General features: G+C 51.8%; 1 protein-coding gene across 1 annotated transcript in view; it reads right to left on the bottom strand.

Moving 5' to 3' along the window:
- Positions 1 to 7140: 7140 nt before the first annotated feature.
- The window catches only part of JPH3 (junctophilin 3), a 55472-nt gene continuing 36795 nt past the window's right edge, over positions 7141 to 25817 (bottom strand). Inside the window, exons 3-5 of the mRNA XM_040409874.1 lie at positions 18377 to 18501; positions 12714 to 13618; positions 7141 to 7249 (exon numbers count right to left, since the gene is read on the bottom strand). Of these exons, the coding sequence (XP_040265808.1) occupies positions 7169 to 7249; positions 12714 to 13618; positions 18377 to 18501 (1111 nt within the window). The 3' untranslated portion in view covers positions 7141 to 7168. The remainder of the gene's footprint in view (positions 7250 to 12713; positions 13619 to 18376; positions 18502 to 25817) is intronic.

Raw genomic sequence — 25817 nt, 5'->3', positions numbered from 1 at the left:
TTAATCTGGCGTCTGTAGATCCGACGCTCGCTTCTGTTTAACGAATGGAATTGTTTCGTAGGTTTTTTGGTCGCCTGATGATCCAGCGTTGATTAGAGGAGTTGTGCGAACGCTCTCTGCAGTGACCAGTAGGGGGCGCACAGAGGAGGCGCCTGCCAGCGGCCTGTCTGATGCAACGTGAGACAAACAACGCTCGTCCCTGCGGACGCTTCTCTCCGTATCCCTGACATCTCGCTGCTGTGCCAACCTCACGGCTTTAACCCTTTCATCTCCTCCTCTCCTGTAAGTGAAAATATAGACATTTCATTTCCGTTTCCCTGTGCAATAACGGGAGACTTTATGGCTGTCCACCGGAGGAAGTGTGGTGTCGGTTAGCCGCGGGCCACCCTCGTGAAGACGGCTGCTGACTGCTCCCCCTGTTTTGCGATAGTGGAAAGGTCACTTGCAGCTTTTTTTTCTCCAGTGACTGGGATTTTACGGTTACATAGAGTCCAGCTCCCCAATACTTATCAACTTGTTCCCCACCCTTCATCTAATAACAAAAGGTGGGCACCTCCAAATATATGACCATCTGGAGGCAGAAAACCCATCCTGACCTCGCGGCTCACAGCTGAGAGTTTGTTACAGTGTATCCAGTCAGCTAAACACACAGATTGGATACAATGGTAGCAAAATATCAGTTGTGAGAAGCTACAGTTCTGCACAGAATTTCAGTGTAAACAAGATTGCTCTCGTTCACTGACAGCAAGCAAAGATTTTGCAAATGGGGCAGACTCTTAACATTACAAAGCTGCAGAACTGTTCATTAGACAGTGATTAAGATTTATTTTAGAAGAGCCCTTTAAATGGTCCAGGATGTGGTTTATCAGCTGGGGATGAGTGATACATTCGGCTCTGCTACATCTGTCCTTACATATATGGTTGGGTCCGTGTCAGGCGGCCGTCGTCTGTAACAAGGCTTTTCATGAAACACTTTCCTTCCCTGGAACCTCGAGGATCGTCGTCCACAGTCACCTCTGACCTTCAGAGCCTTGAGTCCGGTATCTCGGGCCCGGAGCGTCAGGCGGATGCTGAAGACGCCGCTTCTCCAGAGTCCTCCAGTAATCACAGGGGACGAGTGTTCTGAGGAACGGCTTATCGCAAGCCGGGGCCCTGACTAGCCTTTCTAGCAACGGTACCAGCCGCGGTCGCCTCCACTCCAGACCTCAGGGTTTGAGAGTATCCCATACAATGAGGACCTGAGGTAAGTCGTGATACACTGGCCCTTTTTATATCACCTGCTCAATACTACGGTAAGTCCTGACAACCTGTCCGGCGGGTGGGTCCCGAGGACCGGAGTTCAGGAACACTGTTCTAGGCCTTCACCTCCACTGTTCCTGGTAACTGACATTTCTTAATTACATTTCAAACTGAGGAAATGGCGACCTAAAAATGCTTTGCCTCCTTCTAGTCTTCTGCTTTGTTGGCCTCCACCATGTCCAGTGTCCGTGCTTAGAAGAACCCATGGCTGCTGTATTTTTGGGACGAGGTCAGAGGAATCTGGGTATTTATAAAGCTTAGAAATTTGCATCACTGGGACTTTCCTAATGATTGTGAACAAGGCTTAGGCTCCATTCACACGTCTGCATCCATTCTGCAATTTTGCGGAACGGGTGCGGACCCATTCATTCTCTATAGGGCCGGAAGAGATGTGCTGTCCGCATTTCCGGAGCGCGGCCCTGATCTTCCGGTCCGCAGCTCTGGAAAAAAATAGAGCATGTCCTATTCTTGTCTGCAATTGTGGACAATAGGCAGTTCTATGGGGGTGCCGGCCGGGTGTACTGCGGATCCGCAATACACTACAGAGGTGTGAATGGACCCTTAGGGTTGAGACCTCAGTCAGATATCTGAGTGCTCACATCTCCTGGGGTTCACATACTTTTCTTTTTTCCTTTTGGAGAACGTGTCATCTTCACAGTAACAGCCGTTTTCACGGTGCCGTCTCTTGAATGCGGCGGATTCCTGCCCCCTTGTTCTCCTCCATTACCTGATAGGAGTCTGCTCTCTGCCATGCCACGAGGCGGTGATATGTGGGGCGCACAGAATTAGTTCTGTCAGCTTTCTCCGCGCCTTGTCTGAATGATTTTCCACTCCAGTATGTGACTATAATGTGCGCAGCAAGTCCTGAGCTTAGACCGCCGAGCCGCACATTTAGCTACGGACTGGTAAACCCATTTCTAGCCGCTGATGTACAGAGCCCGGACCCTTCCTGCCGCTGACGGTAAAAGAGCCTCATCCTGCTATCTCTATGGCGGAAATACATAGAGCGCTGGAACGACCATAGACTTTGCAGTCACTTTACTATTATTTCCCAGCATGCACCACACGCTCTTGCACTTACCATTGCCAACAAGCATCCAAATACCAAAAGATATCGGCTTGTCGGATCGCTACGTCTAGGGGAGTTTGTCTTGTCCCTTGAGTGGTTAGATTATTTAATACCACCATATTATACTGTGCCCTCGAACTTCCTATAATAATTTAGGGAGCTCTTCAGCATGAAATCCATAAATGTGGATTCCTTACTGGACCTGCAAACAAAGGGTTAACAGCTGGGGTGGTGGGTGGGGGCCTGTCTACGATAGACCCCAAAACATCAACCTCCACAAGGGACTCAAAACAGGAACGCTTAATATTTAATGAATATGCATATTTATCGTAAGGGGGAGGGGTCAGCAGGCAGTGTTACAAAGTATCAACCAGGGACATAGAAAAGGATACATTGTTGCTGTTTGTTGCACAGCGATAGTATGTGTCTGCATATATTGTGCTGTAATCAGCAGCATGATGTTCCCCGGCCTTGCTCACCGCTCTGTCCCACCCCCACCAGCTGTGGACGCCATGTTCCCTGGGTGAATGGCGTAGGATGCGGACTGCAGATGAAATTGGTGAGATGAAGCAACACTCAGCCAATAGAATCACAGTGGAGAGGTACAGCACACCTCGTGCCTCCAGTGTCCCCTGCCCTCATAATGGCAAAATGTAATTTCCTCAACATAAAAGTGAAAGTGCAGCTGTTTGCAGGGCTTTCTCCGATTTCATGTGGGACCCGTCCCCTCTCCTGACATGTCTAGTTTAGGGAATACTTGGGGTCCCCAGAATATACCCCGGCTGCAACCTCTTTTCTTAGAACTCTGTTCATTGCAATGGGCCTAATTCACATGTGATACCCACCATGGATTGCATGTGGGATTCGTGTGACCACTTGACACCCGCGACCTCTGTAAGAAATGTGGTGAATAAACCTGTGGGCCCCTCAGGCTCCAGGGCCTAGGAGCAACTGCTGCAGGACCTCCTATAGCGGCAGCTGTGTTGCATACCCCGTGATGCTCATCACTGCTCCTTCCACATGTAGTGTTAGGGCTCCGAAAGTACAAGCAACAGAGCAGAAGCTTCGTGTCTGTGTGCAGGGCTGGTGTCTGTAACGTCTGATCTATTAACTCTTCTCCTGACTCAAGGATGGAAACTGCAGATTTCCATGTGGGTCCCTGCACCTCTCCAGCGGATGGTACTGTCAGCACACAGATGAGACATGAGCAGCTGAATCTGCGGTGAGAAAGAAGAGGATGACCCGTCCCAGCAACAAACCGCGACACAAGACGTGAATGAATCGGCAACTCCCTCTTATACTTCAGTCAATAACCCACAAGCTGCACATCCACCCAAGGACCCCTTGTGCTTTATGCAAATCGTTTCTTGTGATACTTTGTAAATACATTACTTATCCTGTATTATACTCCAGAGCTGCACTCACTATTCTGCTGGTGCAGTCACTGTGGACATACATTACTTATCCTGTACTGATCCTGAGTTACATCCTGTATTATACTCCAGAGCTGCACTCACTATTCTGCTGGTGCAGTCACTGTGTACATACATTACTTATCCTGTACTGATCCTGAGTTACATCCTGTATTATACTCCAGAGCTGCACTCACTATTCTGCTGGTGCAGTCACTGTGTACATACATTACTTATCCTGTACTGATCCCGAGTTACATCCTGCATTATACTCCAGAGCTGCACTCACTATTCTGCTGGTGGAGTCACTGTGTACATACATTACTTATCCTGTACTGATCCTGAGTTACATCCTGTATTATACTCCAGAGCTGCACTCACTATTCTGCTGGTGCAGTCACTGTGCACATACATTACTTATCCTATACTGATCCTGAGTTACATCCTGTATTATACTCCAGAGCTGCACTCACTATTCTGCTGGTGCAGTCACTGTGTACATACATTACTTATCCTGTACTGATCCTGAGTTACATCCTGTATTATACTCCAGAGCTGCACTCACTATTCTGCTGGTGCAGTCACTGTGTACATACATTACTTATCCTGTGAACCAGCAGAATTGTGACTGCACTGTGTGTGGCACTAGATTTCTTGTGTCCCTTGTGACTGGGACAAGTTTATAGTCAAATCACATGATACTTAGCAAAGGGGGCAAAGATATCCCCCCCCCCCCTTTGCTGTGCAGCGTCTAGATTGCATCTCTTGATAGATCCTCCTTTGCGTCTCCCTTTAAAAAGCACCTGTCAGCAGGACCAACCCTAATCAACAATGTGATTAAAATGATTCCTGTCTTGTGAAAATCACTTGCAGCCTTCCTGCGAAGCCTCTAGGCCGCCTGCACACATTGTGGATTATACAGGTTTTTGCAGAGCGGGCTCTTGTGCCGCGTAATACAGTCCCCACAAAGTGCATGGGATTAGAGAACGCTCCTGTACACTTTGCTTTATTGTTCCATGTGATATTGATCGGCTGATAATTTCACCCTTTTCAATGCAAGGCTGAGATCTGCGGCAAAACGGCATCAAATCCTCACCACAATAGGGAGGATCCTGCTGACAGGTGGTGTGGACTGGCACCAAAGAAACCTCAATATTGGAATCGGGATAAGTCGTGCCCCCACCTGCGGGGTCCCATAGGCCAGTCCCTATGACGCTCCAGTTTACGGTACATATCACATCTGAGACACAAGACACGAATGGAAAGCGACATTTGCCGCGGAGACGACGTTCTCAGTGTTCTGCAAATGTCTGCATTGCTAAAATGGTTTATTGAACAGACAGCGACACCCTGATTGAGCGCAAGATGATGACCAGAACATTAAAAGCAAGCATGCAGCGGGGCAGTATGCAGGACATGTGCGGAGAACTGGGCCAAAACGTAAAAGAATCCTCGCTGTCCTGGCGGTCAGCGGGGGAGGATTGTGCGAGGGATGGAGGCCAATGACTGACGGGCCTTCCTCCCGGCGGTGGGGCAAAACCTTTTACTGGACTGATCTGCCACATGGAGTCCATCCCGGACATTGGAGAGGCTATCAATGTCAGATAGATGCGGGTCTGTAGAACGCCACTGCTGCCACGCTTCATTTACCGCCAAGCGCGTTCATTCAGTTATTTTCAGAATTCCCGTATAGGTGGACGGATCGGGGCCACACGCACTGTTTGCTCTCCTTTACTTCAGGGGCCCCGTTTTACGGATAGGTCCTATCTCTGGGACCTGCTCCTATCTGCCATAGATGGTATATACTAGGGATACGCCATCAATGTCTCAGATGGGTATAACCCACATGAGTCGGGGACCTAATAACTCTCTCCCATGATGCATCGTGCAGAACTGCAATTCTGTTTACGCCCTGGGAGGAGCTTAGTTGTCACATGACTATGTGACAGTTAAACAGTATAAGGGGTGGAGTCTGACTCCAATCTGATATCATGGAAATCCCAGCCATGAGTTACTAAAATGTAGAAACCATAATGTGACCGTGACTACAGGGAGCACATACAATAACCAGGATCACAATCTTTGGAGTTTTCCTTTAAAGGAGTTCTCTGCCCAGATTACCCAGGCACCTGTTTTCATGTCAGCGCTTTCTTTCCCCTGTTCTCGGCATCCCTGTGTCCTGGCAGGAGGTTTACATGCAGAACTTCCTGTTCCTTTACATGCAGAACTTCCTGTTCCTTTACATGCAGAACTTCCTGTTCCTTTACATGCAGAACTTCCTGTTCCTTTTGGTTTTCTAACCAATCCCAGCATGCATTCTGCCATACTGTCCCCCCCCTCTACCTCCCTTCTCCATGCTGGGATTGGTGAGTAAATCCAGCAGGAAGTTCTGTTTGTAAACCTCCTGCCAGGACACAGTGAGGCAAAGAGAAAAACAGGTGCAAGGTGCAAAAAAAAATGCAGGGTTTGGGCTACTCTAGGCAGATTATTATTATTTTTTTTTTATTCATTATGGGACAGGAAAACCCTTTTAAAAAAAAATGTTTAAATTCATTTCTAAGTTGACAAACTTTGATCAGATGAGAGTTTATAAGAGATAAATCAGTGGCAGTGTCCAGAGCCCATCAGTCCAATAAAATGTCTACCCCAGCGCTTCCATAGAAAGGAACACACATTTCTTGCCCGATTTCTAGAAGTACAATGGAAGAACCAATCTGACAATTTTTAGAAACAAAATCAGCAGGTCGATTTTCCCAATGGAACCTAATAAATGGTGAATCGGGCAAACATTTTGCTGATCTCGGCACTTGGTAAAATGACAACAGCTGCAAAGTAAAGAGTAACCCCCAAAAGGAAAACCGAGGAAGATCAGGACATAGGACAGATGGCACAGTCCTTGCAATCCAACTGGGTCAGAACCATTTCCAGGCAGAGGGGGCAGCGTAAGGAGATCCTCTGACCATAAATGGCTCCTTCTACCTGAAGGGGCGGAGTCAGGGGCAAGTCTTTAACGCAACTGTCGGGGGGGGGGGGGGGTACAAAATGTCATTAACTATTGCATTCTCTCATGCCAAACAAGCAAGGAAAAAAAATATTACCCTCCCCTAAAAAAAAAAACATTACCCATGGGGGAGGGGAAAGGCAAACTGTGATCGAAACTGAATTCTTGTTCCTTTGGAAGAAACAAAAGAAAAAACTTCTCGTTAAAATAAAAAATAATAAAAGCAGAGGCTCAATCAGAAAATCGGCCGATGACGGAGCTACATTCCATTCCGGGCTCCACAAGCAGCGTCCATTGTTCCGGGTTTGTTTGTTTGTTTGTTTTTTAGTTTTGACGTTTAATTGTTTTATTATTTTTTATTTTTTGCAAACATTGGAGCAATTTCCGTCAAATGAAAAAGTGAATAAACAAAATGGCGACTCCGATGTTTAGCAAAATCACCATGACGACCAGGATGGGGGCAGAGCCCTGAAAAGAAAGAAGAAAGAGTTCAGACAACAGAGAGACAGGGATGTAGTCAGGGGGGAGGGGCGGATGAGGTATTTTATAGGCTCTGAACCCGGAGACCTGAGGCCCTGTAGTGGGCGGGGCACAGCGGGCATTACTGGAACCAGTGCTCAGCGGGGGGTGCTGGTACCAGTTACCGCGTTCGCTTCTACACTCTGTACTTGGCCCATTAGAGGGCGATGGCGGCCATCTTTCACCCTCATCATCCGAGGATGGCCATTATGGGGCCACTGATCAGTGTTTTACAAATGTTCCCATTGATGGGTCATAAGACATAATGGTGAGAAAATAAATGTGTGATTTATGATAAGCGAGCAGTCGCTGACCGCCAGCGCGCTCCACCTTGGACAATCCCTACTTAAGCCTCATTCACACGTCCGTGTTCAAATCCGTAAGCAGGCAGTCAGTGACGCATGCGTGAAGCTGTCCGTGTGTCCGTTTTTTGCTGTCCGTGTTGCATCCGTGTTTCACCGACACTGAACAGCTGAAGAATAATCTACAAAGAATCTCTTCTTAATGATCCGTGAAACACGATGGCATCCGTGGTTTTCACGGACCCATAGACCATGGCTACATGCACACGAATGTTGTTTGTTTTAGGCCTCATGCACACGACCGTTGTGTGCATCCGTGGCCATTGTGCCGTTTTCCAGTTTTTTTTTTGCGGACCCATTGACTTTCAATGGGTCCGTGGAAAAATCGGAAAATGCACCGTTTTGCAGCCGCATCCGTGATCCGTGTTTCCTGTCTGTCAAAAAAATAAGACCTGTCCTATTTTTTTGACGGACAACGGTTCACGGACCCATTCAAGTCAATGGGTCCGTGAAAGAACACGGATGCACACAAGATTGGCTGGCATCCGCGTCCGTGACCCGTGATCGCAGGGTACTTTCATACAGACGGATCCGAAGATCCGTCTGCATAAAAGCTTTTTCAGAGATGATCCGACAGTATATTCTAACACAGAGGCGTTCCCATAGTGATAGGGGCGCTTCAAGTTAGAATATACTAAGAACTGTGTACATGTCTGCCCCCTGCTGCCTGGCAGCACCCGATCTCTTACAGGGGGCTGTGATCCGCACAATTAACCCCCCCCCCCCCCTCTATTGTAATATCATTGGTGGCCAGTGTGCGGCCGGCCCCCCCCTCCCTCTATTGTATTATCATTGGTGGCCAGTGTGCGCCCCCCCCCCCCCTCTATTGTATTATTATCATTGGTGGCCAGTGTGCGGCCTCCCCTCTCCCCCCCCGCCCGATCATTGGTGGCAGCGGAGAGTTCCAATCGGAGTCCCAGTTTAATCGCTCTGGGGCTCCGATCGGTAACCATGGCAACCAGGACACTACTGCAGGCCTGGTTGCCATGGTTACTTAACAATATTGGAAGCATCATACTTACCTGCTGCGCTGTCTGTGACCGGCCGGGAGCTCCTCCTACTGGTAAGTGACAGGTCTGTGCGGCACATTGCTTAATGATCTGTCACTTACCAGTAGGAGGAGCTCCCGGCCGGTCACAGACAGCGCAGCAGGCAAGTATGATGCTTCCAATATTGTAATATTGCTAAGTAACCATGGCAACCAGGCCTGCAGTAGCGCCCTGGTTACCGATCGGAGCCCCAGAGCGATTAAACTGGGACTCCGATCGGAATCTCCGCTGCCACCAATGATCGGGGGGGGGTGGAGAGGGGAGGCCGCACACTGGCCACCAATGATATTAATACAATAGAGGGGGGGCCGGGGGGGCCGCACACTGGCTACCAATGATATTACAATAAAGGGAGGGAGGGGGGGCCGCACACTGGCCACCAATGATATTACAATAAAGGGAGGGAGGGGGGCCGCACACTGGCCACCAATGATATTACAATTGAGGGAGGGGGGCCGCACACTGGCCACCAATGATATTACAATAGAGGGAGGGGGGGGCGACGGAGGCCGCACACTGGCCACCAATGATATTAATATAATAGAGGGGGGCCGCACACTGGCCACCAATGATATTACAATAGAGGGAGGGGGGGGGGGCCGCACGCTGGCCACCAATGATATTACAATAAAGGGAGGGAGGGGGGCCGCACACTGGCCACCAATGATATTACAATTGAGGGAGGGGGGGCCGCACACTGGCCACCAATGAAATTACAATAGAGGGAGGGGGGGGGGGCGCCGCACGCTGGCCACCAATGATATTACAATTGAAGAGGGGGGGCCGCACGCTGGCCACCAATGATATTACAATAGAGGGAGGGGGGGGGCCGCACACTGGCCACCAATGATATTACAATTGAGGGAGGGGGGGCCGCACGCTGGCCACCAATGATATTACAATAGAGGGAGGGGGGGGGGCCGCACACTGGCCACCAATGATATTACAATTGAGGGGGGGGGGCCGCACACTGGCCACCAATGATATTACAATAGAGGGAGGGGGGCCGCACTGGCCACCAATGAAATTACAATAGAGGGAGGGGGCGACGGATCCGTCCCCATTGACTTGCAATGTAATTCAGGATGGATCCGTTGGGCTCCGCACGGCCAGGCGGACACCAAAATGACTTTTTTTTCATGTCCGTGGATCCTCCAAAAATCAAGGAAGACCCACGGACGAAAAAACGGTCACGGATCACGGACCAACGGAACCCCGTTTTGCGGACCGTGAAAAAATACGGTCGTGTGCATGAGGCTTATAATGGGGATGATGGACAAAATAGAGCGTGCATCCATGTTAAAAAAAAAAAACGGACCCACGGACCGCGCTAAAACACTGATGTGTGAATACACACATTAAAATGAATGGGGACGTGTGCTGTCCGTGGAGAACAATGACGCGTGAATGCGGTTTTACAATCGGAGTCCCCCGACAATCAGCTTATTGTGTCCCCTGCTGCGATTATCTGTGGGGAAACCTGGCGGGGAGAGTTCAGTGTCCTGGCAGCGCCTCCACAGGGGGATATGAAGAATTACACTGTGCCTGTTGATTTCCATGAATTGTCTAATATTCCAGCACAGGATGGGCCCTCCATGGCGGGAGACGCTCTGTATAGCTAAAGGGGGGCCCTAAACAGCAGACATCCCTTATAGTAACCCAGAATTCCCTAATATTGCCAACAGTCACATGCTGGACATTCCCCTGACAAACAGGAAGCTGATAATAAGCAATTGCTTCTTAGGCGATTGTATGCTGCATAGAAGGTCCAAAACCGAGATGAAGCAGAGCCGACGAGTACATTATATACACCCGCGGATTCCTATCACCACCAATCACAATTTACCTACACACCTCAGCCGCTGCAGAACCTCCTAATACACACCTCAGCCGCTGCAGAACCTCCTAATACACCCCTCAGCTGCTGCAGAACCATCTAATACAACCCTCTGCTGCTGCAGAACCTCCTTATACACACCTCAGCTGCTGCAGAACCTCCTAATACATACCGCAACTGCTGCAGAACCTCCTTATACACACCTCAGCTGCTGCAGAACCTCCTTATACACACCTCAGCCGCTGCAGAACCTCCTAATACACCTCAGCCGCTGCAGAACCTCCTAATACACCCCTCAGCCGCTGCAGAACCTCCTTATACACACCTCAGCTGCTGCAGAACCTCCTTATACACACCTCAGCCGCTGCAGAACCTCCTTATACACACCTCAGCTGCTGCAGAACCTCCTTATACACACCTCAGCTGCTGCAGAACTTTTTAATACATACCGCAACTGCTGCAGAACCTCCTAATACACACCTCAGCTGCTGCAGAACCTCCTAATACACACCTCAGCTGCTGCAGAACCTCCTAATACACACCTCAGCTGCTGCAGAACCTCCTAATACACACCTCAGCCGCTGCAGAACCTCCTAATACACACCTTATGCTGCTGCAGAACCTCCTAATACACACCTCTGCTGCTGCAGAACCTCCTAATACACACCTTATGCTGCTGCAGAACCTTTTAATACATACCGCAACTGCTGCAGAACCTCCTAATACACACCTCAGCTGCTGCAGAACCTCCTAATACACACCTCAGCCGCTGCAGAACCTCCTAATACACCCCTCTGCTGCTGCAGAACCTTTTAATACATACCGCAACTGCTGCAGAACCTCCTAATACACACCTCAGCTGCTGCAGAACCTCCTAATACACACCTCAGCCGCTGCAGAACCTCCTAATACACACCTCAGCCGCTGCAGAACCTCCTAATACACACCTTATGCTGCTGCAGAACCTCCTAATACAACCCTCTGCTGCTGCAGAACCTCCTAATACACATCTCTGCTGCTGCAGAACCTCCTAATACACACCTCAGCCGCTGCAGAACCTCCTAATACACACCTCAGCCGCTGCAGAACCTCCTAATACACACCTCAGCTGCTGCAGAACCTCCTAATACACACCTCAGCTGCTGCAGAACCTCCTAATACATACCGCAACTGCTGCAGAACCTCCTAATACACACCTCAGCTGCTGCAGAACCTCCTTATACACCCCTCTGCTGCAGAAACTCCTAATACACCCCTCAGCTGCTGCAGAAGCTCCTAATACACACCTCAGCTGCTGAACCTCCTAATACACATCTCAGCTGCTGCAGAACCTCCTAATACACCCCTCTGCTGCTGCAGAACCTCCTAATACACCCCTCTGCTGCTGCAGAACCTCCTAATACACACCTCAGCTGCTGCAGAACCTCCTAATACACCCCTCAGCTGCTGTGTGCTGTCCATGGTGCTGAAGGATATGACGGCTCTCGTCCATGTTATCCAGCTCAAATAGAAACACACACGACGTATATAAGACGTATACACTGTACTGCCCTGATATGTTTGCGGGCGCCATGGGACTGCAATTGTACCGCCCTATAGCTGCAGCAGTATACGGATGCACATTCCCCCCCGAAGTGTAGCAGTGACGGATACCCCTATAATGTATGAGATATATGAGGAGTCATCGATGGACAGATAGATCTGGGTGTAATCAGTGGCCGCTTGTTATCCCCTCCCCCTCCCCCCCCCCTCCCCCTCCCCCCCGCTATTACGCATCCTCTGGCATTGGTCATGTGACTGCGATGCTGCTGACTGAGGGGAAGCATAAGGCGTTGCCTAGCAACAAGATCCAGGCAGCCAACCAAATGCGACAAAGCTGTCTGGATCCTGCGCATGGCCGTCAGGGTGCAGCACAGCAGGGGTTAAACATCATCCATGCAATGAATGCATACAGGTCACCAGCCATAAGACGAGGTGATAATGCAGCAGGGTGCAGCGATGTAGCAGAGCTGAGTTTGTCACAGCTCCTGGAGATAAAAAGGTTTTACATGGGACTGCAGGTAATCCTAGTGCAGCAGGAGAACGTCTCGCTACCAACTACAAAGTAAGGCAAGTGGGGGCCCCACAACTCTGGGGGCCCCACTAGGACGTCTAGGGCCACTTACCGTGGGTTTGAGCTCCGTTGTATTCTCCTCGTCAGATTCTAGTGCAACAGGTAAAGATTTCTGTGGCGGGGAAAGGGTTAAGTCTCGCCTCAGGAGTCGCGACTCCCCTTTCTCTCCAAACCGCAAGGTGTCCAGTTTCTGCACGGCGGGCTCGGCGGAGGCTGGTGGCCTCAAGTTCTCCTTGTTCTGAGGTTTGGACCTCAGTCTCTGGACTCCATACATGCGGTCCTCTAGGTGGTGGCCCTCGACTGGGTTCCGGGGCCCGGCTTTGCTGTAATGTCTTTTTTGGGTGTGAATCTCTTGCATATAAGAATCCATCCTCTTCAGCGGCTTCATCTCCATCTCGTAGTTGCTGAGCTTTTCCTCGTCCACCTCCAGGAGCTTGTTCCCGCCAGGACTGTGGTTGTGGGTCCTATGGGAAGTCCACGAGACGGTGGTCGGGGAGTCGGCCCACCGCTCTCTTGGCTTGTGGTTGGAGACCACGTGTTTGTGGCCGGTGCTCTTCATCATGAGGTCTTCAGGGATGGAACAAGGGCCCAGCGGGCTCCCTGCAGACATCCCGACCCTGCTCCCACCGACCTCAACCCAGCTGGTGGGCCTCACATAGTCCCCGGCCCGTCCCTCCAGCAGCATCTGAATGTCCACTCCCCGGTCCTCGTCCACGGACAACTGTCTAGAAAAGTGGGCGCTCTTATTCCTAGACTTGGGTGCTGGCTGCGGTGGGGGCGGGGTGGACGGCGGGCTGCAGAGGGGGCTTCTCATGGGGCTGTCGTCTGGTGTCACGTCTGACGGCGTTGTCCCTTTCCGGTACAGTTCTGGGCTGTCCTGTGGTGGTGGCGTCTCCGTTGAGATGACCTCGATGTCATCACATGAGTTCTGGTGCTTTGGCCTCTGGCACTTTAGCCCTGAGAAGAGAAAATCACAACGTTAGAAATAATTTGTAAAAAAAAAATCCACACAAGTGAAAAACTGCGACATTACCCAAGACGACCAATCAGATGAGGCGTTTATGCATCAGGCCGAGTGGAAGTCAATAGGGCCGAAACTGCACTAGAGGCAGCTCTGTGGACAGGACTCAGTCCTTCTCCTGACAGGCACTCTGGGGGCTCCTCAGTTCTGGGCTCAGTCCTACTCCTGACAGGTACTCTGGGGCCTCCTCAGTTCAGGGCTCAGTCCTACTCCTGACAGGTACTCTGGGGGCTCCTAAGTTCAGGGCTCAGTCCTACTCCTGACAGGTACTCTGGGGGCTCCTCAGTTCTGGGCTCAGTCCTACTCCTGACAGGTACTCTGGGGCCTCGCCAGTTCAGGGCTCAGTCCTTCTCCTGACAGGTACTCTGGGGGCTCCTCAGTTCTGGGCTCAGTCCTCCTGACAGGTACTCTGGGGGCTCCTCAGTTCTGGGCTCAGTCCTCCTGACAGGTACTGTGGGGCTCCTCAGTTCTGGGCTCAGTCCTACTCCTGACAGGTACTCTGGGGCCTCGCCAGTTCAGGGCTCAGTCCTACTCCTGACAGGCACTCTGGGGCTCCTCAGTTCAGGGCTCAGTCCTCCTGACAGGCACTCTCTGGGGGCTCCTCAGTTCAGGGCTCAGTCCTACTCCTGACAGGTACTCTGGGGGCTCCTCAGTTCAGGGCTCAGTCCTACTCCTGACAGGTACTCTGGGGGCTCCTCAGTTCAGGGCTCAGTCCTACTCCTGACAGGCACTCTGGGGGCTCCTCAGTTCTGGGCTCAGTCCTACTCCTGACAGGCACTCTGGGGCCTCGCCAGTTCAGGGCTCAGTCCTACTCCTGACAGGCACTCTGGGGCTCCTCAGTTCAGGGCTCAGTCCTACTCCTGACAGGCACTCTGGGGGCTCCTCAGTTCAGGGCTCAGTCCTACACCTGACAGGTACTCTGGGGGCTCTTCAGTTCAGGGCTCAGTCCTACTCCTGACAGGCACTCTGGGGGCTCCTCAGTTCTGGGCTCAGTCCTACTCCTGACAGGTACTCTGGGGGCTCCTCAGTTCTGGGCTCAGTCCTCCTGACAGACACAATGGGTGCTCCTTAGTTCAGGGCTCAGTCCTCCTGACAGGTACACTCGGGGCTCCACAGTTCAGAGCTCAGTCCTCCTGACAGGCACTCTGGGGGCTCCTCAGTTCAGGGCTCAGTCCTCCTGACAGGTACGCTCGGGGCTCCACAGTTCAGAGCTCAGTCCTCCTGACAGGCACTCTGGGGGCTCCTCAGTTCAGGGCTCAGTCCTCCTCACTAATACTTTGGGGGCCCCTCAGTTTATTTCTGACAAGCCATCGTACACAGCATGCGCCCTTCACCCTGAAATCACTGCGGAGTAGCTATGGCAGAGATTCCTGGCGTCTCGGTTACACGATCCTCGCCCTGACACTGTAGCTCATGAATTATGTACAGATGCTTGGTGCAATTACAGTCACAGAGCGCACGGTACACAACTATGAGTTGGTAATGGATACGGTATCACCCAGAGCCATATGGTGGTGCCGGTCACCGTGTGCCATAGCCTTAGAGAATCATGTATACAGTACGTGCATCCCGGCATTGATGGCCGCAGGGGCGGACCTGTGACAACTCCTAACATCAGAAAAATCTGGTCACAAGCAAGAAAAATGTAAAAGCTGTCACTAAATGGTAAGATGCGCAGTAAACCGGGACTGATAAACTCTGAAATATAGACAGGATATATATGGTGGTGTTCCCCTTTAAATGCAATTGTTACTATTTGATACATTTTAAAATGAAAAGAAACAATTTATACAAGAGAAGCTTTCACTGAGCTGAAGGCCAGTATTCACATCACCCTATAGGTCTAAACCTAGCAGTGCTTATGTCATCCATAGGAGCCTAGGCTCCCCCCCAAAAAAAACGTATACTGTGCGATCTCTTTCAGGTCTATAGGAGTCTATGCAGCCATCTGGGACATGTCATGAGAGTATCTAACGTGCATGCAAAATGTGGTGTGAACACAGCCCTTAGCATAAGACATCTGTTGCTCCAGATTGCTTCCTCGTACATGACTTATAGCGCTGCCCCACGGGGGGTTCATTAATGTGAAGGCGAGGGGCGGTAAGAGGGTAACTGTATCCGATACACTGAAGTGGTAACAGCGCTGGTCATGTGACTGGCAGCCGGGGCAGGATGCTGCTCTTGTGGTAAGAAGCCGACTCTAGGGAGCTCCCGGCTAATAGCCTGCGCGCCTGCCCCTTCCCCCTATCGTTTCAGGATCAGGATTACCTCAGCCTTACGCAGCGTCTTCTCTTAGACACCGAGCTGCCGGCGCTCGGGAGGGACCGGGTCACTCACAAACCGCACCGGGAGTTCAGCACAAATTCCCCCTCACAGCTGCTGCAGCGCCGGCAATTAGGAGCCGCAGAATTCGCGGCACGTAACGCTTTCTATAAATGTCACCTCCCAGATCCCTCTCCGAGCCCGGAAAATGTCTACAGACAGTAAAAGCATCCATGAGCCACTGTATCCGAGCCGTGTGTGATACTGTCTGCTGAGCTGTGTATCTAATCCTATCCTGTGTGATACTGCCTGCTGAGCTGTGTATCTAATCCTGTCCTGTGTGATACTGTCTGCTGAGCTGTGTATCTAATCCTATCCTGTGTGATACTGTCTGCTGAGCTGTGTATCTAATCCTACCCTGTGTGATACTGTCTGCTGAGCTGTGTATCTAATCCTATCCTGTGTGATACTGCCTGCTGAGCTGTGTATCTAATCCTATCCTGTGTGATACTGCCTGCTGAGCTGAGCTGTGTATCTAATCCTATCCTGTGTGATACTGCCTGCTGAGCTGTGTATCTAATCCTATCCTGTGTGATACTGCCTGCTGAGCTGTGTATCTAATCCTATCCTGTGTGATACTGTCTGCTGAGCTGTGTATCTAATCCTATCCTGTGTGATACTGCCTGCTGAGCTGTGTATCTAATCCTATCCTGTGTGATACTGTCTGCTGAGCTGTGTATCTAATCCTGTCCTGTGTGATACTGTCTGCTGAGCTGTGTATCTAATCCTATCCTGTGTGATACTGCCTGCTGAGCTGTGTATCTAATCCTATCCTGTGTGATACTGCCTGCTGAGCTGTGTATCTAATCCTCTCCTGTGTGATACTGTCTGCTGAGCTGTGTATCTAATCCTGTCCTGTGTGATACTGTCTGTTGAGCTGTGTATCTAATCCTATCCTGTGTGATACTGTCTGCTGAGCTGTGTATCTAATCCTATCCTGTGTGATACTGTCTGCTGAGCTGTGTATCTAATCCTATCCTGTGTGATACTGTCTGCTGAGCTGTGTATCTAATCCTATCCTGTGTGATACTGCCTGCTGAGCTGTGTATCTAATCCTGTCCTGTGTGATACTGTCTGCTGAGCTGTGTATCTAATCCTGTCCTGTGTGATACTGTCTGCTGAGCTGTGTATCTAATCCTATCCTGTGTGATACCGTCTGCTGAGCTGTGTATCTAATCCTATCCTGTGTGATACCGTCTGCTGAGCTGTGTATCTAATCCTATCCTGTGTGATACCGTCTGCTGAGCTGTGTATCTAATCCTATCCTGTGTGATACCGTCTGCTGAGCTGTGTATCTAATCCTATCCTGTGTGATACAGTCTGCTGAGCTGTGTATCTAATCCTATCCTGTGTGATACTGTCTGCTGAGCTGTGTATCTAATCCTATCCTGTGTGATACTGTCTGCTGAGCTGTGCATCTAATCCTATCCTGTGTGATACTGTCTGCTGAGCTGTGTATCTAATCCTATCCTGTGTGATACTGTCTGCTGAGCTGTGTATCTAATCCCATCCTGTGTGATACTGTCTGCTGAGCTGTGTATCTAATCCTATCCTGTGTGATACTGTCTGCTGAGCTGTGTATCTAATCCTGTCCTGTGTGATACTGCCTGCTGAGCTGCTGTATCTAATCCTATCCTGTGTGATACGGTCTGCTGAGCTGTGTATCTAATCCTATCCTGTGTGATACTGTCTGCTGAGCTGTGTATCTAATCCTGTCCTGTGTGATACTGCCTGCTGAGCTGCTGTATCTAATCCTATCCTGTGTGATACTGCCTGCTGAGCTGTGTATCTAATCCTGTCCTGTGTGATACTGTCTGCTGAGCTGCTGTATCTAATCCTATCCTGTGTGATACGGTCTGCTGAGCTGTGTATCTAATCCTATCCTGTGTGATACTGTCTGCTGAGCTGTGTATCTAATCCTGTCCTGTGTGATACTGCCTGCTGAGCTGCTGTATCTAATCCTATCCTGTGTGATACTGTCTGCTGAGCTGTGTATCTAATCCTATCCTGTGTGATACTGTCTGCTGAGCTGTGTATCTAATCCCATCCTGTGTGATACAGTCTGCTGCAGCCACTATAAGTAATGCACACCGGTCAGGTTTGCCTTCTCCTCCTGAGGTCAGAGGTCATACAGGGCGAATCTCAGGTATTGATCACCTGATGAATATATTATAACACAGGACGGATCAGGTCCTCATGTGACCCACAGGGGGCGCTGCGGAGATCAGAACCAGGAGGCTGGGGTTCTACGTTATAGAAGTGGGTGGAGCTATGTAAGTGACAGATTGGCTGCGTACCGAGAACGAGGATCCTGAAGGTAAGTGACTAATCGCGGGCCCGGCCGCCAGCGCTGTGGGGGTTCCGGTACTCACCATTTTGCCGGTGCTGGAAGGATGGAGAGAACTCTTTGGCAGCAATCCTGGCGATCTGCGCTTCCTCCTGCGCCTTGAGAGCCGCTGCGGCAGCTGCATCAGCCTTCACCCTGGAATGTGACGTCCTGACCGGAAAAACACAGAAAGCAACAGGTGAAACGGCGACTCAAGCGGTCAGAGCGGAACGGCAGCCCCTTCCACAGTGCGCAACCAGAACCGCTTGTCTACGTAATTCATAAATGCAGAGAAGCGCGACGATTCAAGAGCAACGGATGCCGCGTCCTGTGCAGTCACAGCTTATCTACATAACTGTTACATTGTTGCACAATTTACATACATTGTGTCCTTAAAAAACTAAATCAATAGTTTCAATGGAAGCAAAGTAACCCCCCTCCCCCAAAGCGCAGAAGACACGATCCCGCCATTTCCAAGTTTTTTATCCCTTTTTATTCTTAATACACCACAACCTGCATGCGCCTGTGCAGCCGCCGCCTGGCATTGCGCAGCTGTCACCAGATCTCCATCCGCTGCACAGAAATCCACACAAAGGCAGCGAGTGTGCGGGGCTGTGCGCATCTACTGCTGCGGTCACCAGGCGCGGCTAGCCGATAGTCTGATGTGAGCAGGGGTCTTACACCTTCCAACAGTTCCATTTTTCAGGGACTGTCCAGTGAGTGGGTCCAGGAAAGGGACAAGGCTTGACCTAAAAAGGGGCAATTCTAGGGGTTTTCCCGAGCAGTTTTGTCTAGGATTAGAAAAACATGGCTGCTGACCTCTGAAAACAGCGCCACCCCCTGTCTACAGGTTGTGTGTGGTATTGCAGCTCTGCACCATTCACTTCCATGAAGCTGAGCTGCAATACCAGACACAACCCATGGGCGGGTGTGGCGCTGCTTCAAGTCCCAGCAAACCCTGTCATTGGCGGCACGCTGGGACTTGTGGTTCTCCACCCCCTATGCATAATGTGGAATCTACACGTCTTTCCTGCACGGGAGTCTCTGGGGGGTGTATCAGCCATCGCGCGCTTCCACCAGAGCGCAAGTTGTGTCTGAATTATTAATGTCCGCTGCAGACAGCCGGCTCCTCCTGCAGACTGGGAAATCTGGCATCGCTGGGAGAGAAACCTACGCCAGCTCCAGCCGTGCCACGCGCCTTATGCCACTGCAGCCCTCCACCTACAGTGACCACCTGCCCCTAATCAACCACATCCTTATTAACTGCAGCGACCGGGGGAGACGCGCATAATAATACGAGTAATGAGCACCTGACCTAACGAGCGTCTGCCGTAATTCACCCCTCCCCCACCTATATTACTAAATATGGAAGGATCTCCGCATTCAGCAGTGTAGGAGGTATATACCGCCTTAAATGCCTTGTGGGGGAAGGGAAGTGACAACCTCGGTGTCCTGCTTTATACCTCAAAGCAGTGGTTGTCACTTTTCATTATGATGCCTGTCAAGTAACCAGGAACATGTTCCTCCCCTTCTCAGATCTGGTCAGCCAATCAGCACGGCCGGGGACGGGCAGCGATGCCCACCTACCTCACTGGTGCCTTGGGTGCAATGTCACCTACTGGTTGAGCTTTGATTGTATAGATCTGCCCTGGTCATCGGGGTCCGAGACGCTATGGTTAGGAAACTTGTTTTGCAGGAAGAGTGCCGCAGCTGTCCACAGGTGATGTGAGGTACTGCACTTCAGCCTCATTCCCTTTAATGGAGCGGAGCTGTAGTACCAGACACAACCATGGACAAATGAGGCGCTGCACGGGGGAAGGCAGCCAAGTGCAGGGTGACGTCAGCAGAGACAGGGGTAACACAAGGCGCGGCCCCCTTATTTCCCCGGCCTGCGGCCCCCTGCTCAGTTCTTCCGCCTTCCCCATCAGGATCATCTCCGCTCCACAGCAGCTCATCAGATAACGCTGCACGCACAGATTAAGGGCTTTTTCCCGCAGACGCTCTGCGCGCTGAAAGGCAGCAATTAAGCTGTTAGCCTGTCTAAGCCAACGCGCTTCCCTGTGTAACCCGAGGCACGTCCAGCGCATGGCGCGCAGGACGCATCTGACAACCCGACACCTGGTGGATGCAAGGGCTTATCTTTCAGGAATGTAACTGATAACTCTCAGCAGCAATAATCTCCATGATGGGAGTGATGTTCCATGATTATCATCAGTCCTGCTGCATGGAAGGGAGGGCGAACCCATTAAAGGTAAAGCCTATAAAATCCACCACACTGACACTCGGGGTACAGGATAAGGACACTGACACTCGGGGTACAGGATAAGGACACTGACACTCGGGGTACAGGATAAGGACACTGACACTCGGGGTGCAGGATAAGGACGCCGACACTCGGGGTGCAGGGTAATGACGCCGACACTCGGGGTGCAGGATAAGGACACCGACACTCGGGGTACAGGATAATGACGCTGACACTCGGGGTGCAGGGTAATGACGCTGACACTCGGGGTGCAGGGTAATGACGCCGACACTCGGGGTGCAGGGTAATGACGCCGACACTCGGGGTGCAGGATAAGGACGCCGACACTCGGGGTGCAGGATAATGACGCTGACACTCGGGGTGCAGGGTAATGACGCTGACACTCGGGGTGCAGGGTAATGACGCCGACACTCGGGGTGCAGGGTAATGACGCCGACACTCGGGGTGCAGGATAAGGACGCCGACACTCGGGGTGCAGGGTAATGACGCCGACACTCGGGGTGCAGGGTAATGACGCCGACACTCGGGGTACAGGATTATGACGCCGACACTCGGGGTACAGGATAATGACGCTGACACTCGGGGTGCAGGGTAATGACGCCGACACTCGGGGTGCAGGGTAATGAGGCCGACACCTGGGGTACAGGATTAGGACGCCGACACTCGGGGTACAGGATTATGACGCCAACACTCGGGGTACAGGGTAATGACGCCGACACTCGGGGTGCAGGGTAATGACGCCGACACTCGGGGTGCAGGATTATGACGCCGACACTCGGGGTGCAGGATAAGGACACCGACACTCGGGGTGCAGGGTAATGACGCCGACACTCGGGGTGCAGGGTAATGACGCCGACACTCGGGGTGCAGGGTAATGACGCCGACACTCGGGGTGCAGGGTAATGACGCCGACACTCGGGGTGCAGGATAAGGACGCCGACACTCGGGGTGCAGGGTAATGACGCCGACACTCGGGGTGCAGGGTAATGACGCCGACACTCGGGGTACAGGATTACGACGCCGACACTCGGGGTGCAGGGTAATGGTGCACTGAAGCTCTTCCCAGGTTGGTGGTTTCTGTGAGGCTCATTAGTTCTAATACAGGGGGATGTAGACGTGCCCCTCTCTCTTTTCCTCCATTTATCTCTCTCTTCCCTTCTATTTTGCTCTCTTTTCTTGCGCTCTCTCCATTTCTTATGTTACAAATAAACCTACTGATGCACTCTGATACAGGTTGACAGATGTAGCAGAGCTGGTTGTGTCGGTTCCCTGCTCTTTTTGTGCGCCGCCCTATGAATACATGCTGCTCTCATTACACACTGAGCTCTGCTGCATCTGCTTTCTACTAAGACACTCTCGTACAAGGATCTGCCATGATATAATTCCCACTAGAAAAACGCAGAAGGTGAAGAAGACGGAGTAATAAGCCATGTGGGATCAATACTGGTGCGGTGTCTAATCTGACGACTGCAGCAACCAATGAGGGCAGCCGCTGCTCTATCCTAATATGGAGCCCTCCAGCGGGTTCTAATGCAGCGCAATTTGGGCGTCTCCACCTGCGGCGGCCTCTTCTTCCCACCTGTAGAGTGCACACGAGGTCCATGTACAGAATGCGACAAGCTGCATGACTCCCGCTCAGCGCCCGTCATCTCCTCCCACCTCTTTTCTGGGAATGGAGACGGCCATCTGCTCACTTTCTCCCGGAATCTTACGTCGTCGCCTCCAGCTTTGGACCTAATCAATTACAGCACAGGGAAGGTTCCACTAAGAGTCTGTTCAGATGGTGCAGTAAATGAACCGCACTGAGGCCTTTATAGAACGCGTTTCGGATTTAGTTTTAGGTCTCATGCCCATGGCCATGTCCAGATTTCGGTCCTCAGAATACGGACAGCTTCCATGTGCGTCTCATCAACAGGACCATTCTCATCCACAACACGGACAAGAACAGGAAAATCCAGTCGTGTGAATGAGCCCTAAACCTGATCGACTGAATACACAGAATAGCTGAGAGCATCTCGCTGAATCGGATTATTCTGCAAATTAAGATCGTCCACCAGAACGCCCGTCCACCAGAACGCCCGCCCACTCTCCTCCGTCCACCAGAACGCCCGCCCACCCTCCTCCGTCCACCAGAACGCCCGCCCGCCCACTCTCCTCAGTCCACCAGAACGCCCGCCCACCCTCCTCCGTCCACCAGAACGCCCGCCCACTCTCCTCCGTCCACCAGAACGCCCGTCCACTCTCCTCCGTCCACCAGAACGCCCGCCCACCCTCCTCCGTCCACCAGAACGCCCGTCCACCCTCCTCCGTCCACCAGAACGCCCGTCCACTCTCCTCCGTCCACCAGAACGCCCGTCCACTCTCCTCCGTCCACCAGAACGCCCGTCCACTCTCCTCCGTCCACCAGAACGCCCGTCCACTCTCCTCCATCCAACAGAACGCCCGTCCACCCTCCTCCGTCCACCAGAACGCCCGTCCACCCTCCTCCGTCCACCAGAACGCCCGTCCACTCTCCTCCGTCCACCAGAACGCCCGTCCACTCTCCTCCATCCAACAGAACGCCCGTCCACCCTCCTCCGTCCACCAGAACGCCCGTCCACTCTCCTATCTACTAGAACGCCCGTCCACTCTCCTCCGTCCACCAGAACGCCCGTCCACTCTCCTATCTACTAGAACGCCCGTCCACTCTCCTATCTACTAGAACGCCCGTCCACTCTCCTCCGTCCACCAGAACGCCCGTCCACTCTCCTATCTACTAGAACGCCCATCCACTCTCCTATCTACTAGAACGCCCGTCCACTCTCCTCCATCCAACAGAACGCCCATCCACTCTCCTATCTACTAGAACGCCCGTCCACTCTCCTCCATCCAACAGAACGCCCATCCACTCTCCTATCTACTAGAACGCCCGTCCACTCTCCTCCATCCAACAGAACGCCCATCCACTCTCCTATCTACTAGAACGCCCGTCCACTCTCCTCCATCCAACAGAACGCCCGTCCACTCTCCTATCTACTAGAACGCCCGTCCACCCTCCTCCATCCAACAGAACGCCCGTCCACTCTCCTCCGTCCACCAGAACGCCCGTCCACTCTCCTCCATCCAACAGAACGCCCGTCCACTCTCCTATCTACTAGAATGCCCGTCCACCCTCCTCCATCCAACAGAACGCCCGTTCACTCTCCTATCTACTAGAACGCCCGTCCACTCTCCTCCGTCCACTCTCCTCCGTCCACCAGAACGCCCGTCCACTCTCCTCCGTCCACCAGAACGCCCGTCCACTCTCCTCCGTCCACCAGAACGCCCGTCCACTCTCCTCCGTCCACCAGAACGCCCGTCCACCCTCCTCCGTCCACCAGAACGCCCGTCCACTCTCCTCCGTCCACCAGAACGCCCGTCCACTCTCCTCCGTCCACCAGAACGCCCATCCACTCTCCTCCGTCCACCAGAACGCCCATCCACCCTCCTTTCTACTAGAACGCCCGTCCACTCTCCTCCGTCCACCAGAACGCCCATCCACTCTCGCCCGTCCACCAGAACGCCCATCCACTCTCCTCCGTCCACCAGAACGCCCGTCCACTCTCCTCCGTCCACCAGAACGCCCGTCCACTCTCCTCCGTCCACCAGAACGCCCATCCACCCTCCTTTCTACTAGAACGCCCGTCCACTCTCCTCCGTCCACCAGAACGCCCATCCACTCTCCTCCGTCCACCAGAACGCCCATCCACTCTCGCCCGTCCACCCTCCTTTCTACTAGAACGCTTCTCAATCACTTTCCTCCCCCTTACACGATGTCCTACAGCATTGTCCGTGCGGTAGAGGAGGTGTTGTGTTATACGTGTAGTGACCTTGATATTCTATAGGTAAGAAAACAATTTTAATGTAAATTATATGCAAATTATCAATCACGGAAAAACCTCAGTTAGATTTTAACTCTTAGTGTGCAGCACAGCGATGACACCACATGTCACACACTGTAAGTGATGACATCACAACATGATTCATAGTAATAGGACAAGGCATGTAGAAGACATCGGGAGGCGATGACATGAAGAATGTGACTCCTGGGACGTGTCATGGACGCCTGACTGTGCCGAGTGATGCCTCAGCTGAGAGGAGGTCGACTCTTATCCGGTAAGTGGGTGAGCGGCGAGTGTCACTGCCGGGAGGTCGCGGGGTCACCAGGCGGTAACCCATGATCCAGCCTCGAACGTCTTCTCTCTATCCGGACATTATTCAAGCCGACATCACGTTCCACATATGGCCCTCTCACCCACAGCTCTACCAGTGCGTGTCAGTCTTCCCTGCAGTTATGGAATTCTATTCCATATATATTAGGATGAACAAAGATAGAAATTCTGTTCACGTAGGGAAAGCTGCATTCATATAAAAATGATAACACTGCCATGACACCCAGCTTTTCCAGACTTCTAAACACTAAATGTGCCCAGTCACATAGCGATATATTATCTAGACCTATGGAGGGGGCCCACGACCTTCACTAACAGGGGCCCGAATGCTCTAAGACCACCTGTAAGGTGAAACAAACCCTTCCTACTGCTAATGTGGGGACACAAGGCTGATATGCTGAGACCTGTGGTGCCTGTTGACCCCATTTATTTTCCTACCCAGGCGGTGGCGCTTTCTATCAGGGCGAGGCTGACGGTCGTCAGGGGGGTCTTCAGGTCGATAGCTCTGGGGTCACTGACCCAGATTAAGCCCCTCCACGCTGCCCATCTACACCTTCCCCGTTCAATCAATATATTTCAGATCACACGTAAAATAACCGGTCAGCTCTGAGAGATAACTGATAAAACATCAGCTGCAGCAGCACAGAGTATTTCAGGAGAACAGGCTGACCATTACATTATAATAGTGACATCACCAGCTCAGAAACACAGGATTTCTGATGACCTTGTGTTAGGTTACATACATGGAGAACTATACAGTCAGGTACCCCAAGCAGCACAGAGTATTTCAGGAGAACAGGCTGACCATTACATTATAATAGTGACATCACCAGTTCAGAAACACAGGATTTCTGATGACCTTGTGTTAGGTTACATACATGGAGAACTATACAGTCAGGTACCCCAAGCAGCACAGAGGATTTCAGAAGAGGAGTGTGCTGATCTTGTGGAGGTCACAGGGTGAGAGTTACATAGTGGAAGGCGCAGGGCCCCCAGCAGCACAGAGGATTTCAGGAGAGCAGTGCGCTGATCTT

Source organism: Bufo bufo, chromosome 10 (assembly GCF_905171765.1).
Source record: "Bufo bufo chromosome 10, aBufBuf1.1, whole genome shotgun sequence".
Classification (NCBI taxonomy): Eukaryota; Metazoa; Chordata; class Amphibia; order Anura; family Bufonidae; genus Bufo; species Bufo bufo.
Note: the sequence above shows the minus strand (reverse complement) of the source record. Positions and strands in the feature narration are given on the sequence as shown.